Consider the following 18,041-nt stretch of genomic DNA (forward strand, 5'->3'; position numbering starts at 1 on the left):
TTGGCTGTTCCAAGGAGATTAGTTCACAAGGTCTTATTTTTAGAGGCGGTATGGTAGTGGACTTGAGGCTGGGCTGACCTACAGCCTTCAGTGGGTTTCCGGACATTAGCAGGGGAAAGGGAGTTTGGAGGGAGGAGCTGCAGATGTGTATTTTTATTTTGCATGGAACTCTTATGTAGTCGAGAGAACCCGATACCTAGAGCTCTGCGAATCTGTTTACAGCACAGAGCAAAGTGCAGCTATTGGTATGAAGGTCTGGAAAGAAGTATACAGGCAGCAATAGCAAATGTGACATAATGTTAATCCCCTGAGCCAGGCAGGCAGGATCACAAATCAGAGAGACCAGGGTTGTGAGAGAAGGCTGGTGCATCTCCTCAATTAATGGACGAAAACTCCACTGGAAGTGAAGTTTATGAAAGACCTTTGGGATTTCTGGAACGTTACATGAACATTGAATCAAACAGACACACTACGTAAACTTAACCCTCAAAACTCGGAAGTTTTTGAAACTAACTACCATGTGAAGAAAGGAACAGAAAATGTGAACTCTATAAAGAAAAAAAGAACAAGTAAATAAAAAGTGAAAACAGGCTATGGATATGACAATTCTACTGGGATTACCTTGAGTACACTTATAGGCTCTCAGTCATGGAGAACGGGGACGAAGTGATTGGGAATTCGAACCTCGTGGTGGTCTCCGATGAGAAGAAGTATGAAGTTTGCCGCCAGAAAGACTGTTGTGAACGAGTGGTTATTAATGTGTCTGGGTTGAGGTTTGAAACTCAGGTGAGGACACTGAGTCGGTTTCCCGACACCTTGTTGGGAGATCCAAGAAGACGAATGCGATTCTTTGATCCATTGAGGAATGAGTATTTTTTTGATCGGAACCGGCCATGTTTTGACTCGATACTATACTTTTATCAGTCTGGGGGTCGTCTACGACGACCTACTAATGTACCCCTAGATGTCTTCATGGAGGAGTTGATGTTTTACCAGCTTGGGGATGAAGTGATCGGGAAATTTAGGCAAGATGAAGGATTTGCTAAAGAGGAGGAGAGACTTCTTCCCGAATGTGAATTTATGAAGCAAGTTTGGCTATTGTTTGAACATCCAGACAGTTCATCCGCTGCTCGTATCATTGCCATTATCTCAGTCATGGTCATCCTGATTTCCATAGTCATCTTCTGCTTAGAAACGCTACCTGAATTCCGAGATGAGAGGGATCTGTCCTTACCGGTAAGAGTTGTATCTAAACTAATTTGCAGTGATTGAGTTGTTTTTGCACTAGTGCATCTAAGTGAAAAATTTCAAAAAATGACATTAAACTTGTGTTCATTTCCTTGGGAATGTTCTCTGAATATTTCCAAAAGTGCCCTTGCTTAAAGCTGACTACACAGGATATATTGAGCTTTTTGCAGTTCTCCATAATCTCATAGTGTTTCTGAAAGTAGGTTATGAGTTTATAAAAGGTTCTAAATGTGCTTTTCACATTATCTACCCTTGGCGTAAGTCTAATAGAAATGGGTTGACAGTATTATTATAATACAAAAACTATCTACGATATATTAGACAGTCATTGAGTTTTGACATTTGTTTACATCGTTGTTCCGGCTTGTGGTTTCTCACTTTGTTAACCACAAACCAAAATATCAAGGGTTCAAATTAAAGGAGAGCTCTAAAATATCAGTATCAAGGGATAAAAGAAAAATGTTTTCACTGTCCAGTTATAAAGTTTTCTTGGCTGGGTGCACTTCCCTCATTCCGAATTTATTTACTGGTAATCGCATTTTTATTAAGAGCCCTGTGGCAAAATATGTGCTGCAGCAGGGCTTTATTACGATGGTCTCTACTCCTCCATGGCCCCTGTCTGACCGGTGGATTATTCACAAAGAAATGCTAGTTGTGATTAAAAAATATTTCCAATAATGCTTTAGGCTGAATTCACAAATGCAGTTTTCGAGTCAGTTTTAGTGCATTTTTTAGCCAAATCCAAAAGTGTATAGAGGGAATAAAAAAGGTAAAATAGTTATTTTGTTTATGCATTTTCTTTTTCTTTAGGTATTAAAAAATGCGCTAAAAATGAACAAAAAAAGCCTTTTTTTTGTATATCTACCCATACATTCATGAGTATATTCACACGCAGTGTTTTTGCAGCATTTTTTATGCAAATAAGAAGCTGCTTTTTACAGTACCAGCATAATCAGATTTCAGAAATCTCATGCACACGCTTTTTTTTCCAGTCTGAATTGGAAAACTAATTTTTTAAATCTGCAGCATGTCTATTCTTTCAGATTTTTTTTTTTCACTCATAGAAAGGAATGAGAAAGTGCAAAAATGCTGCAAAAAATCAGCAAGCAGGTTTTGCTCTGTTTTTTTTTCTGCACTTTTGGTGAATAAAACTCAGTTTATTAAACATGTACTGTGGACAAAACACATGTTAGGCTATGTTCACACGTTCCTGATTTCCCTCCTTTTTTTCAGGACTAAAAACCGCAGCTCTTGGCAGAAAACACAGGTCCTTTTTTTGGTGCTTTTTTGGTGCTTTTTTGGTGTGTTTTTTGATGCGTTTTTTGATGCGTTTTTTTATGCAGTTTTCTATGCAGAGTCTGTGTGTTTTCTAGGAAGTTTTTTAGGGTTAAAATGGCTGAAAATACCCTACCCCTAACCCTACCCCTAACCCTACCCCTAACCCTACCCCTAACCCTATTCTAACCTTAGTGGGGAAAAAAAAAAATTCTTAATTTTTTTATTGTCCCTACCTATGGGGGTGACAAAGGGGGGGGGGGGTCATTTACTATTTTATTTATTTTGATCACTGAGATAGGTTATATCTCAGTGATCAAAATGCACTTTGGAACGAATCTGCCAGCCGGCAGATTCGGCGGGCGCACTGCGCATGCGCCCACCATTTTGCAAGATGGCGGCGCCCAGGGAGAAGACGGCCGGACGGACACCGGGAGGCCGGGTAAGTATAAGGGGGGGAGATGAGGGCACGGGGGTGGCGTCGGAGCACGGGGTGGTGGCATCGGAGCATGGGGGGGTGGGATTGGGGCACGGGGGGGCAGCCACACTGCAGCGGTTCTGCACCACAAACCGCAGAAAACCCGCAGATATTTTTTTCATCTGCGGGTTTTACTGCGGGTTTGACCTCACAATGGAGGTCTATGGGTGCAGAACCGCTGCAGTTCCGCAAAAAGAAGTGACATGGTACTTCTTTTTTACCGCGGCTATTCAGCGCGGCTTTTTTCGCGATTTTCCGCAATGTGGGCACAGCAGTTCCTGTTTTCCATAGGGTACATTGTAATGTACCCTGCATGGAAAACAGCTGCGGACCCGCAGCGGGAAAATCGCGGCGATTCCGCATGAAAAAAAGGATGGTGTGAACATGGCCTTAATATCCACACCAAAAAAGCAGCAACAACACGCTGCAAAAATGCAGCAAAAACCTGCATTTGAATGCAGCGTTTTTACTGCTGAGAAAGCAGGTTTTTGGCTACAGAAAAAAATGCTATGTGTGAACATCGCTTAAGACTGTGTAACAAATTGGCAACCCTGTCTTAAGTTTTTGCTGATGCAACTGATAATGAAAAGTTCACACCAATAATCCATATGACTAATTTTAGTGGAAATTTCCATGTGGCCTTCTCATTTTCTTTGGCTTAAAAAGATGCTGAGATACCAGGCGTGTAAAGCTGATTATAGATGAAAAACATTATTATTTTTCCATTTTTTGATTGCTTTATTTTAAGTCGAGAAAGATAAGTTGCCAGACACCCATTGTCCATCTACAAGGTCCATTATGGAAGACTCTGCAAACCTCCTTATTCTATAGGTTTTGTTATCAGTTATTCAAGCAGTAGACACTTCGGGAATTACTTGTTTCTGGGGTTTTCTCAGTTCTTTGTAACCCTCAGCGGTTTTTTTTAGGGTTTCGTTTTTTCCTGCACAGATTTTTTAGACATCTTTTATTTATGTTCTCCAGACTTTTTAAAATCCATTTCTGTGGCGAAAACGCATACAAAATGCTTCTTTTTAACCTTACCGTTGACTTCTACTGTATAGTATGGTCCGTCTTCCTAGAAAAAGCGCCGAAAGAATGTTCCGCTCGCTTCTAATAAACGCTCGAAACCTGGAGCAGTTAAAAGACGCTCAAAAGCCTGAGCGTATGAACAGAATGTTGTTTTTCCATTGAAGAAATGAGATGATTCTTTTTGAGCCTTTTCCAAGCTTTGTTTTTTTCTGAAAAACCACCGGAAAAAAATTCAGCATGAACATACCCCTAGTGTATTACATATAAAAAGATGTCACCAATTATGGAAATTATTCTCGGGGGTCTCCCCAGAGCATAATAAATACTCATTTCTGATCCACTGCATGTCCTCTTCAGCTTTTCCATTATCTTCTCTCAGAGCCAGGGCTTCCAACACCAAATAACCCTCAGAAGTCATGACACACGTAAGATATAAGGTGAATTGTCCAAAGTCTAGTAGGCTTCTCGGGTGATGGACAACACCATTGCTTGACATCTGAGGTCTACTTAATGCTGGAAGCTCTAGTGCTGAGGAAGATGATGGAAGAGCTGAAGAGGATGCGTGCAGGGCCAGATGAACAAAGGAACAGACAGGGGTCTGCAGTGGTAAAATAGGTGTGCGTTGGGGTATTTTTTGGGGTTTATGGCCCGCTACAATCCAATCTGCTATTTTTCTCAATTTTCACAAACCCTCTGTTCCTCCTGCTTCTAAGATGGCCATGGCAGTGGCATTGGAAGTGCAGTGGTAAGTCTAAACCATGTCTCACCTGACTTTCCGATCATGCAAGAGCGACGCGGTTTAGACATGCCACCACACTCGCCGTGCCATTACAGCAGCCATCTTAGAAGCTTAAATAACAGAACAACACTTGTAGGAGGCAACGAGAGCCAAACAAGAGGGCACCAGTTAGGACGACTATACATGACTAAACGTATCATCACTTTTCAGTCCCAGGATATAGGGTGACTAAAAATTCAACTATAAAAAGAAATAAAAAAATGCAGGCACTAAAGCACATTTAATTAAACACACACACCAAAAATGCCATTAGCAATATTCCAGTTTTACATGTTTTTTTTTCTTTTTTGCCAAAAATGGGGTTGGCCCACAATCAATATTCATAGTTAATAGAATCAGTGATAACTGTATGAGAGGACAGTGACCTCCTCATACTCTTCCACGGGGACTTCCTCTAGTGACGACTGGCACCTCCAGTAACGTCCATCTCCTACTTTTCCACTGAGACTTCCTCCAGTGACCACTAGGGCCTCCTCCAGTGACCTACTGCTGATACTTTTCCACTGAAACTTCCTGCAGTGACCACTTCGGCCTCCTCCAGTGACAACCTTCTCATACTCTTCCACTGAGATTTCCTCCAGTGACAACTAGGACCTTTTCCAGTGACCTCCTCATACACTTACACTGGGACTTCCTCTAGTGACCACGAGGACCACCTCCAGTGACCTCCTTCTCATACTCTTCCACTGAGACTTCCTCCAGTAGCCACTAGGACCTCCTCCAGTGGCCCCCTTCACATATTCTTTCACTGAGACTTCCTCCAGTGACCATTAGGACTGCCTCCAGTGACCTCTTCATACTCTTCCACTGGAACCTCCTCCAGTGACCTCCTTCTTATACTCTTCCACTCAAACTTCCTCCAGTGACCACTAGGACCTCCTCTAGTGACCTACTTCTCATACTCTCCCACTGAGACTTCTACCAGTGACCACTTGGACCTCCTCCAGTGACCACCTTATACTCTTCCATTGGGATTTCCTCCAGTGATCTTCTTCTCATACTCTTTCACTGAGACTTCCTTGAATGACCACTGGGAACTCATCCAGTGACCTGCTTCTCATTCTCTTCCACTGAGACTTCCTCCGGTGACTACTAGGACTTCCCCGGTGACCACTGGGACCTCTTTCAGTGACTTCCTCCTCATCCTCTTCATTTACACCTCCTTCAGTGACCTCCTTCTTGTCTTCTTCTACTGGGACTTCTTCGAGTGACCATTGGGACCTCCTCTTATCATGCAGGGGTCCTGTTCCTAGTTTCATAGGAGCACACTACTGCTTCCTGCAATGTCTGCATTATAGATAGCTGAGAATTGTACATCTTTATCGCCATCAATCCCACAGGCTTTGAATGGAAACTTTGTGCGCATGTGTGCGCAAGGATTCATTCCAACCGGGAAAATGGGACCTTCATTCCTGTGATAGGTATACCCCCACCCCAGGAGATAGATGATTAATGTCCTTGTGCCAACCCCTAAACTATTGAATACATTCCAGATTTGGTTGTTATTTTGCCAAGACACTTTGAAGCTAAATTCAGAAATTGAAAAATGAGGAACAATGGGTAAGTCTTTTTCTTAAATTTGCCCTGTAGTGTAAGTTTTTTCATTATATTTGCCCCGTGCACAAGATTCAACACTGGTTTTGGCTCCCAAATACCACTGCAAAATACTGACCTGTTCTGCAATGTGTGAATAAGGCTTAACGATTAGGAACATTTCCAAGTATGATTGGCCAGGAAGATCACAATTCGTGTCCTCCATCTCCCGCACATCTGTTGCTACACATAGATGCTTATTGATGTGTTCCGTTGTCTGTAGTCAGTGCAGCTTCAATGACAGAAGATCAGTGATCATTTTAGCAGACAGCTTGCTAAATACATACTGATAATTTCATGAATGCCTGGCAATGAGGCCTATGCTTCAAAAGTTCCCGTCTGTCCTTTCATAACGTCTGCGAGAAAGACTTACTTAGACTGGTGTTTTATAAGCCAAGTCTAAATCCGGTATGAATCAATATGCCCCCAATTTATTAGGACACAAGGGCCCTAGAGGTAAAGGGGGACCCACTATCACCTCCAAACCAGGTGAAATTGTGCATTATTATGAGCCATTGGACTGCAAAGTGCCCATATATTGTTCTCGCACAGAGGCCCTCTCCTGATTGTGTTCTCTCCTCATGTATGCATTTTCTGAACAGTATATTGATTTTAATATCCACCATGTAATGCCTCACTTCCACTGCGGAGGCGCTGCAGGAGAATTAAACACTTGCTATTAAGTTCCTCTTCTGATTGCTGGGACATCCTGTGGTCAGCCTATCCATTGGGGAATCTTCCAACACTAGGAAATTATCCAAACCTTTACACCCCTTTACTTTACAATCCTTTTCTGGACATTTTTATCACGTGTTTAAAAAAATGAAACTTCATTTTTTCACCTCCTCTTGCTGGTCTCATATTTGTTCTGCTGTATTCCAAAACTAACTAGATGTGGTGCAACTTGCAAATATACCTTTATCTAGGTCCCCAGGGGTGGACTAGGAGTTCTTGGACCCTCCAAATTATTACCCTGATGGTCCACTTCACATTTATACAGAACATGTTCATGTCCACTTAAAGGGTAATTAAACTTTTATACTTTTTTTTATATAATTTTGTCCAGCATGGAATGTTCTGAAAATTTGCAAATCACTTTCCATGCTGGAGAAAATTATATAAAAAAATGAAGTTTTAGTATTTCTTTAATATTACAATGTTAAAGTGGTAATCCAGGACTATATATTTTTTTTTTTACTATGGGCCTAAGAACTAACAGATCTCTGCTGGCACAGAGTGGTCACAAATCACTACTGCCGTGACCTCCAAATAGAGCTATCTTCTCTTAAACCTTTGACACCCATTATTGCCCTGCTCACCAAACTCACTGGCACTCTGATTGGCCAAACCATCCTTGAAATTAATATTTATTTTACAATGCACTCAGTTTGACACCCATGGATCCTTAGGAGAGTAAGTTCATGTGTGGAAGATTTAGGTACCCGAGGTCAGTTTCACAGAAGGGTAATAGTGGCATATTTCTGCCACTGTATGACGTTGCAAGTCCTGGCCTGACTGTTGTGGATTCTGTTTTTGGGCTCCCTCTGGTGGTTACAGATGGTACTGGGTGACTTGTGTTTTCTGCGGTCTCTGGTGTCCACCTGTTCTATCAGGATATGGGTGTTTCCTATTTAACCTGGCTTTCTTGTCATTTCCTCGCCGGCTATCAATGTAATCAGTGTGTCTTGTTACCTCTGCTTCCCGCTTCTGTATTCTTCAGGACAAGCTAAGTTTTTGATTTTCCTGTTCCACGTTTTGCTTAATTTTTGTCTTAGTCCAGCTTGCAGATATGTGATTCCTTTTTGCTGGTTGCTCTAGTGGGCTGATATTACTCCTCATGTTCCATGAGTTGGCACTTGAGTTCAAGTAATTTCAGGATGGTTTTTTGTAGGGTTTTTCGCTGACCGCGCAGTTCACTTTTGTATCCTCTGCTATCTAGCTTTAGCGGGCCTCATTTTGCTGAATCTGTTTTCATAACTACGTATGTGCTTTCCTCTCATTTCACCGTCATTACATGTGGGGGGCTGCTATTTCTGTGGGGTGTTTCTCTGGAGGCAAGAGAGGTCTGTGTTTCTTCTAATAGGGGAAGTTAGTCCTTCGGCTGGCGCGAGACGTCTAGGAATCATCGTAGGCACGTTCCCCAGCTACAGCTAGTTGTGTGTTAGGTTCAGGATCGCGGTCAGCTCAGTTTCCATCACCCTAGAGCTTGTTTTGTTTTTTGTGCTTGTCCTTTTGTGATCCCCTGCCATTGGGATCATGACAGTATCGCCGGCCAAAAAGTGGTAATCGTATTGGCTGAAGTAGGAGGAAAAGTAGTCTGAGGAAGTTTTTTTTTTTTTTTCCCTCAGAGTTTGCTGCCTAGCCTTAATTGCAGCCTGGCTGCGTCTTACCTCCTCTTAATCCCTGAATGGCTCTGACCTCAGCTGTTTATCATGGACGTCCAGAGTTTGGCTTCCAGCCTGAATAATCTTGCTGCTAAGGTTCAAAATATACAAGATTTTGTTGTACATGCTCCTATGTCTGAACCTAGAATTCCTATCCCAGAGTTTTTTTCTGGAGATAGATCTAGTTTTCTGAATTTTAGGAACAATTGCAAGTTGTTTCTTTCTTTAAAATCTCACTCCTCTGGAGACCCTGCTCAGCAAGTCAAAATTGTTATATCTTTCCTGCGGGGTGACCCTCAGAATTGGGCATTTGCATTGGCACCAGGGGATCCTGCGTTGCTCAATGTGGATGCGTTTTTTCTGGCATTGGGTTTGCTCTATGAGGAACCTAACCTAGAGATTCAGGCTGAAAAAGCTTTATTGGCTCTCTCTCAGGGGCAAGATGAAGCAGAAATATATTGTCAGAAATTTCGAAAATGGTCGGTGCTTACTCAGTGGAATGAGTGCGCCCTGGCTGCAAGATTCAGAGATGGCCTTTCTGAGGCCATTAAAGATGTTATGGTGGGGTTCCCTGCGCCTACAGGTCTGAATGAGTCTATGACTATGGCTATTCAGATTGATCGGCGTTTACGGGAGCGCAAACCTGTGCACCATTTGGCGGTGTCTTCTGAACAGGCACCTGAGACAATGCAATGTGATAGAATTCAGTCCAGAAGTGAACGGCAAAACTATAGGCGGAAAAATGGGTTGTGTTTTTATTGTGGTGATTCAGCTCATGTTATATCAGCATGCTCTAAACGCACAAAAAAGGTTGATAAGTCTGTTGCCATTAGTACTTTACAGTCTAAGTTCATTCTGTCTGTGACTCTGATTTGTTCATTATCAGCCATTTCCGTCGATGCCTATGTGGATTCAGGCGCTGCCCTGAGTCTTATGGATTGGTCATTTGCCAACCGCTGTGGGTTTAGTCTGGAGCCTCTGGAAGTCCCTATTCCTTTGAAAGGAATTGACTCTACACCTTTGGCTATGAACAAACCTCAGTACTGGACACAAGTGACCATGCGTATGACTCCCGTTCATCAGGAGGTGATTCGCTTCCTGGTACTGTATAATTTACATGATGTCTTAGTGCTTGGTCTGCCATGGTTACAAACTCATAACCCAGTCTTGGACTGGAAAACAATGTCTGTGTTAAGCTGGGGATGTCAGGGGGTTCATGATGATGCACCTCCAATTTCTATCGCTTCATCTACTCCTTCTGAGGTTCCTGTATTTTTGTCTGATTATCGGGATGTTTTTGAGGAGCCTAAGCTCAATTCGCTTCCTCCTCACAGGGATTGCGATTGTGCTATAGATTTGATTCCTGGCAGTAAATTTCCCAAAGGACGTTTGTTCAATCTGTCAGTGCCAGAGCATACTGCTATGCGGGATTATGTTAAGGAGTCCTTGGAAAAGGGACATATCCGTCCATCTTCGTCCCCTTTGGGAGCAGGTTTTTTTTTCGTGGCCAAAAAAGATGGTTCCTTGAGGCCTTGTATAGATTACCGTCTTTTGAATAAGATTACAGTCAAATATCAGTATCCTTTGCCATTGTTGACTGATTTGTTTGCTCGCATTAAGGGGGCTAAATGGTTCACTAAGATTGATCTTCGGGGTGCGTATAATCTTGTGCGGATAAAGCAGGGTGATGAGTGGAAAACCGCATTTAATACGCCTGAGGGCCATTTTGAGTATTTGGTGATGCCTTTTGGACTTTCTAATGCTCCTTCTGTCTTCCAGTCCTTTATGCACGATATTTTCCGTGAATATCTGGATAAATTTATGATTGTGTATTTGGATGATGTTTTGGTTTTTTCTGATGACTGGGAGTCCCATGTTCAGCAGGTCAGGAAGGTGTTTCAGGTCCTGCGGGCCAATTCTTTGTTTGTAAAAGGTTCAAAGTGTCTCTTTGGAGTCCAGAAGATTTCTTTTTTGGGGTATATTTTTTCCCCTTCTACTATTGAGATGGATCCCGTCAAGGTTCAGGCTATTTGTGACTGGACGCAGCCTACATCTCTTAAGAGTCTACAGAAGTTCTTGGGCTTTGCTAATTTTTATCGTCGTTTCATAACTAATTTTTCTAGTGTTGTTAAGCCTTTGACGGATTTGACTAAGAAGGGTGCTGATGTTGCTGATTGGTCTCCTGCGGCTGTGGAGGCCTTTCAGGAACTTAAGCGCCGGTTTTCTTCTGCTCCTGTGTTGCGTCAGCCAGATGTTTCGCTTCCTTTTCAGGTTGAGGTTGATGCTTCCGAGATTGGAGCGGGGGCGGTTTTGTCGCAGAGAAGCTCCGATTGCTCAGTGATGAAGCCATGTGCGTTCTTTTCTAGAAAGTTTTCCCCCACTGAGCGGAATTATGATGTTGGTAATCGGGAGCTTTTGGCCATGAAGTGGGCATTTGAGGAGTGGCGTCATTGGCTTGAGGGTGCTAGACATCGTGTGGTGGTCTTGACTGATCACAAAAATCTGATTTACCTTGAGTCTGCCAAGCGTCTGAATCCTAGACAGGCTCGTTGGTCACTGTTTTTCTCCCGTTTCGATTTTGTGGTTTCATACCTGCCAGGTTCAAAGAATGTGAAGGCGGATGCTCTTTCTAGGAGTTTTGTGCCTGACTCCCCTGGAAATTCTGAGCCCACTGGTATCCTTAGGGATGGGGTGATTTTGTCGGCTATCTCCCCAGACTTGCGACGTGCTTTGCAGGAGTTTCAGGCGGATAAACCTGATCGTTGTCCGCCTGAAAGACTGTTTGTTCCGGATAATTGGACCAGTAGAGTCATCTCCGAGGTCCATTCTTCTGTGTTGGCAGGTCATCCTGGAATATTTGGTAATAGAGACTTGGTGGCCAGGTCTTTTTGGTGGCCTTCCTTGTCGAGGGATGTGCGTTCTTTTGTGCAGTCTTGTGAAGTTTGCGCTCGGGCTAAGCCTTGCTGTTCTCGGGCCAGTGGATTGTTGTCACCTTTGCCTATCCCGAAGAGGCCTTGGACGCACATTTCCATGGACTTTATTTCGGATCTCCCTGTCTCTCAAAAAATGTCCGTCATCTGGGTTGTGTGTGACCGCTTTTCTAAGATGGTTCATCTGGTACCCTTGCCTAAGTTACCTTCCTCCTCTGAGTTGGTCCCTCTGTTTTTTCAGAATGTGGTTCGTTTGCATGGGATTCCGGAGAACTTCGTTTCTGACAGGGGATCCCAGTTTGTGTCTAGATTTTGGCGGACGTTCTGTGCTAAGATGGGCATTGATTTGTCCTTTTCGTCTGCATTCCATCCTCAGACGAATGGCCAGACGGAACGAACTAATCAGACCTTGGAAACTTATTTAAGGTGTTTTGTTTCTGCTGATCAAGATGACTGGGTTACCTTTTTGCCGCTTGCCGAATTTGCCCTTAATAATCGGGCTAGTTCTGCTACCTTGGTTTCTCCTTTCTTTTGTAATTCGGGGTTTCATCCTCGTTTTTCCTCTGGTCAGGTGGAGCCTTCTGATTGTCCTGGAGTGGACATGGTGGTGGATAGGTTGCATCAGATTTGGAGTCATGTGGTGGACAATTTGAAGTTGTCCCAGGAGAGGGCTCAGCAGTTTGCTAATCGCCGTCGCCGCGTGGGTCCTCGACTTCATGTTGGGGATTTGGTGTGGTTGTCTTCTCGTTTTGTTCCTATGAAGGTCTCTTCTCCTAAGTTCAAGCCTCGGTTCATCGGTCCCTATAGGATCTTGGAAATTCTTAACCCTGTGTCGTTTCGTTTGGATCTCCCGGCATCGTTTGCTATTCATAATGTGTTCCATCGGTCGTTGTTGCGGAGGTATGAGGTACCTGTTGTTCCTTCGCTTGAACCTCCTGCTCCGGTGCTGGTGGAGGGAGAATTGGAGTATGTTGTGGAGAAGATCTTGGATTCTCGTGTTTCCAGACGGAAACTCCAATATTTGGTCAAGTGGAAGGGTTATGGTCAGGAGGATAATTCTTGGGTGGTTGCCTCTGATGTTCATGCTGCTGATTTGGTCCGTGCATTTCATAGGGCTCATCCTGGTCACCCTGGTGGTTCTCGTGAGGGTTCGGTGACCCCTCCTCAAGGGGGGGGTACTGTTGTGGATTCTGTTTTTGGGCTCCCTCTGGTGGTTACAGATGGTACTGGGTGACTTGTGTTTTCTGCGGTCTCTGGTGTCCACCTGTTCTATCAGGATATGGGTGTTTCCTATTTAACCTGGCTTTCTTGTCATTTCCTCGCCGGCTATCAATGTAATCAGTGTGTCTTGTTACCTCTGCTTCCCGCTTCTGTATTCTTCAGGACAAGCTAAGTTTTTGATTTTCCTGTTCCACGTTTTGCTTAATTTTTGTCTTAGTCCAGCTTGCAGATATGTGATTCCTTTTTGCTGGTTGCTCTAGTGGGCTGATATTACTCCTCATGTTCCATGAGTTGGCACATGAGTTCAAGTAATTTCAGGATGGTTTTTTGTAGGGTTTTTCGCTGACCGCGCAGTTCACTTTTGTATCCTCTGCTATCTAGCTTTAGCGGGCCTCATTTTGCTGAATCTGTTTTCATAACTACGTATGTGCTTTCCTCTCATTTCACCGTCATTACATGTGGGGGGCTGCTATTTCTGTGGGGTGTTTCTCTGGAGGCAAGAGAGGTCTGTGTTTCTTCTAATAGGGGAAGTTAGTCCTTCGGCTGGCGCGAGACGTCTAGGAATCATCGTAGGCACGTTCCCCGGCTACAGCTAGTTGTGTGTTAGGTTCAGAATCGCGGTCAGCTCAGTTTCCATCACCCTAGAGCTTGTTTTGTTTTTTGTGCTTGTCCTTTTGTGATCCCCTGCCATTGGGATCATGACACCTGACCCTGCGTCTATAGAACTGAATTGACAAAATCAAAGCTGTCCAGGACATGGAATGGATCTTCAGGTGCAGAAATTTTTATAATCTACTCCATGTGAACACCGCATTGTGGCTCCAATCCTCTTTTTCCTGGTTTGTAGTGGTAACACATTGCTTATTGGCCAGGCAATGTGTGTGCTGGTATTTATAGTCCAAAATGCCAACATACAAAATAATCAGTTACCCCAGTCTGGTGTAACTGATGATTGGTTTTCTTGGTTAGAGCCAGAACATACTATATTTAGACACACTTAAAAAGTAACTAGTTTTTTTTTTATTAAATCATCCTCCAAGCACTGCAAACTTCTGAATGTTTATAACATAGTTTATTACCTTATTTTGCTTGCCCAAACACAATGCAGCAGCACTTTTTCAGTGCCTAGTTCATGCTCCTTTAGAAGCTGCCTTCAACTGCTGCTCAGCAAAGAGCTAAGATCAGCGAAGAAATTAGAAAAGTCTGTGTAGGGAATTCTCCAGTTTGAGTAGCGGGGTTGTGAACAACGAGGCTAAGACAGGTTAAGTCCTGTCTATGGACTGCTTGGATATAGTGTAATGATCGTTGCTGAGCAGCAGTTGAAAGCAGCTTCTAAAGAAGCATCAAATGGATATTGAAACAGTACTGCAGCACATTGTTTGAAAGAGAAGGAATCAAAATAAGGCACTGAAGTATATTCCAAAATTTACAATTTTACAATGTCAGGAGGATAATTAAAAAATGTTTAATTACTCTTTAATGGTATTTTAAGTAAGATAAAGTATGTTACAGTAAGGCAAGTATGAATTACTCTTACACTAAGCATTTCAAAAAGATCTGCCCAATATGTATTATATATACAGTACAGACCAAAAGTTTGGACACACCTTTTCATTTAAAGATTTTTCTGTATTTTCATGACTACGAAAATTGTAAATTCACACTGAAGGCATCAAAACTATGAATTAACACATGTGGAATTATATACTTAAAAAAAAGTGTGAAACAACTGAAAATATGTCTTATATTCTAGGTTCTTCAAAGTAGCCACCTTTTGCTTTGATGACTGCTTTGCACACTCTTGGCATTCTCTTGATGAGCTTCTAGAGGTAGTCACCGGGAATGGTTTTCCAACAATCTTGAAGGAGATCCCAGAGATGCTTAGCACTTGTTGGCCCTTTTGCCTTCACTCTTCGGTCCAGCTCACCCCAAACCATCTCGATTGGGTTCAGGTCTGGTGACTGTGGAGGCCAGGTCATCTGGCGTAGCACCCCATCACTCTCCTTCTTGGTCAAATAGCCCTTACACAGCCTGGAGGTGTGTTTGGGGTCATTGTCCTGTTGAAAAATAAATGAAGGTCCAACTAAACGCAAACCTGGTGGAATAGCATGCTGCTGCAAGATGCTGTGGTAGCCATGCTGGTTCAGTATGCCTTCAATTTTGAATAAATCCCCAACAGTGTCACCAACAAAGCACCCCCACACCATCACACCTCCTCCTCCATGCTTCACGGTGGGAACCAGGCATGTAGAGTCCATCCGTTCACCTTTTCTGCGTCGCACAAAGGCACGGTGATTGGAACGAAAGATCTCATTTTTGGACTCATCAGACCAAAGCACAGATTTCCACTAGTCTAATGTCCATTCCTTGTGTTCTTTAGCCCAAACAAGTCTCTTCTGCTTGGTGCCTGTCCTTAGCAGTGGTTTCCTAGCAGCTATTTTACTGTGAATGCCTGCTGTACAAAGTCTCCTCTTAACAGTTGTTGTAGAGATGTGTCTGCTGCTAGAACTCTGTGTGGCATTGACCTGGTCTCTAATCTGAGCTGCTGTTAACCTGCGATTTCTGAGGCTGGTGACTCGGACAAACTTATCCTCAGAAGCAGAGGTGACTCTTGGTCTTCCTTTCCTGGGGCAGTCCTCTTGTGAGACAGTTTCTTTGTAGAACTTGATGGTTTTTGCACTTGGGGACACTTTCAAAGTTTTCCCAATTTTTCGGACTGACTGACCTTCATTTCTTAAAGTAATGATGGCCACTCGTTTTTCTTTACTTAGCTGCTTTTTTCTTGCCATAATAAAAATTCTAACAGTTGTAAGATTGCTCTTACTGAGTGTATTGGGGGACACTCGCTTGGCACAGGATTCAAGCACTCAGGCATTAATTTTCACTCAAACAGTCTATTTGGTTTATTAAAGACTCATAAACCATTTCATGAACAGTCCATTACACATTCCAACAGGACATCACAGTATATGGCTTTGTAACTCGGTCACTAAACACGCTGAACCACTGTGTCCAGTTACCGTGGGTGACCGCACGCCATACAGTTCATTAATGCCCATGTAGCACAACCGGCACCAACATATGACATTACGGTTGCAGCAACTAATCACTCTGGTCCTCCCTTGACCAGTTGCCGTGGGTTACCACACAGTTCATGTCACAACACAATCACCAACAGTCTATGGTACCTTACGGGAGCTCCTGCTCCACCTGCTGACTCCTTGTCAGTCCCCTGGGAAAGCTGCCTCACGGGAATCACCAACTTGCCTGTGCGGCATATCTTAGTCAGTCCAGACCCACCGAAGGACGGTAGCTTCCCCAACAGTTTCACTGTGCGCTTTTCAGGGATCCGGTCCCACTCCCAGGACCTCCCAACACACCAGCATGTGACTTGTCCAGGTGCTATTCAGGACTCCATCCAACACCCCAGGCATGTGACCTGTCCGGGTGCTATTCAGGAAGGTAGTCCAACACCCCAGGCCACCAGGTCTGAAGCCCCACCATGTGCTCTTCAGGAAGCCTCCTCCCAGGTCTTCCAACACAGGCTTCAAACAGGAAACTCGCAGCGACATGTGACCCACACCCTGGTCACATTATATACCCTTAACCACTCCCCTGGGTGGGAGTGTGGATGTGTGGCTAGTTTGTCCCACCCATCTCATATAACTAGCCTAGTAAGTCTCCCTTACAACTACACCATACATATACACACACTCTTGAGGGACCACAGGTCCCAGAACAACAACATTGCATCAGACTTACCACGCAGACTCCCTCTGCGACACATATCGGCCATTCACAACAATGCCGGCTTTGTCACATAATCACATCCATGCATGCAATTGCCATGCATTCCTATGGCCTCAATACGCCTCTGTGCGTATATTGGGGAGACCATGCATCGCCCCCTACCTGTTACAGGGGTCACTGCATCACACAGTCTATTCAGTAGGACTATCAGCTGTGTATCCACCAGACTTCTGCACAACACAACTGATGGTCCCAACCCCATTTATAAGGCAAGAAATCCCACTTATTAAACCTGACAGGGCACACCTGTGAAGTGAAAACCATTCCCGGTGACTACCTCTTGAAGCTCATCAAGAGAATGCCAAGAGTGTGCAAAGCAGTCATCAAAGCAAAAGGTGGCTACTTTGAAGAACCTAGAATATAAGACATATTTTCAGTTGCTTCACACTTTTTTGTTAAGTATATAATTCCACATGTGTTAATACATATTTTTGATGCCTTCAGTGTGAATGTACAATTTTCATAGTCATGAAAATACAGAAAAATTTTTAAATGAGAAGGTGTGTCCAAACTTTTGGTCTGTACTTTATATTTTCAGGTACTTGGAGGAAAGCATTAGGGCATTAGATATTACCGCATCCTGTGGTTGTGGTGCTAAACAGAACAAGGATCAAAGGGTTAGATGACACCGTAATTACCACATCAGGAATTATACTGGATACATGTAACCTGATAATAAGGGGGTTCTCCGGGAATATATAAATATAGCTCCAGTAACAGAGCACTAGATGTACTCACACTTCTTATTTATACTCTGCTAAAATCCAGTACTCGCCTTGGGGAGGTTACAGCAACAAGGAGGGAAATTATTTTTTACTCGTCCGATCTGTGTAGACATCTATGAACAAGGCATAAGTAAATAAATAATTATGCCCCGTCCTGCATCCAAGATCAATGCTTGGGGGCAATTTTTTTTGAGAAACATTCCTTAATTCAGGACATAATCAATAACAACGAGCTATAAACAGGGACAGATTGGCCCAACAGAATTCAGACATCCGATTTTCATGTACGAGTCCTATCAGAGTTTTCCAAAGGTAGAACACGTACCTGTGATAGTCCATGGAGCCATTCACGTGATTTTTTCACAGACTGAGATGTCCATGGAATATCTCTGAGACCTGTCTGTTTTTGATCCCTTTGGTCGGATCAAAATCGGCAATGCAAGTCAATGGGTCCGTGCAGTGTTAGACTGGGCTGCCAAGGGCCCCCCAATAACCAACTCAAGGGCCCCACTTTCAACTACATGTCAATGTGACGCTATCCTCAATCAC

General features: G+C 43.5%; 1 protein-coding gene across 1 annotated transcript in view; it reads left to right on the forward strand.

The window, feature by feature from the left end:
* Positions 1-328: 328 nt before the first annotated feature.
* Positions 329-18,041, forward strand: part of LOC138650990 (potassium voltage-gated channel subfamily A member 7-like) — a 50,387-nt gene continuing 32,674 nt past the window's right edge. Inside the window, exon 1 of the mRNA XM_069740891.1 lies at positions 329-1,236. Coding sequence (XP_069596992.1) covers positions 649-1,236 — 588 coding nt within the window. The 5' untranslated portion in view covers positions 329-648. The remainder of the gene's footprint in view (positions 1,237-18,041) is intronic.

The sequence above is a fragment of the Ranitomeya imitator genome, chromosome 10, assembly GCF_032444005.1.
Source record: "Ranitomeya imitator isolate aRanImi1 chromosome 10, aRanImi1.pri, whole genome shotgun sequence".
In the NCBI taxonomy this organism is placed as follows: Eukaryota; Metazoa; Chordata; class Amphibia; order Anura; family Dendrobatidae; genus Ranitomeya; species Ranitomeya imitator.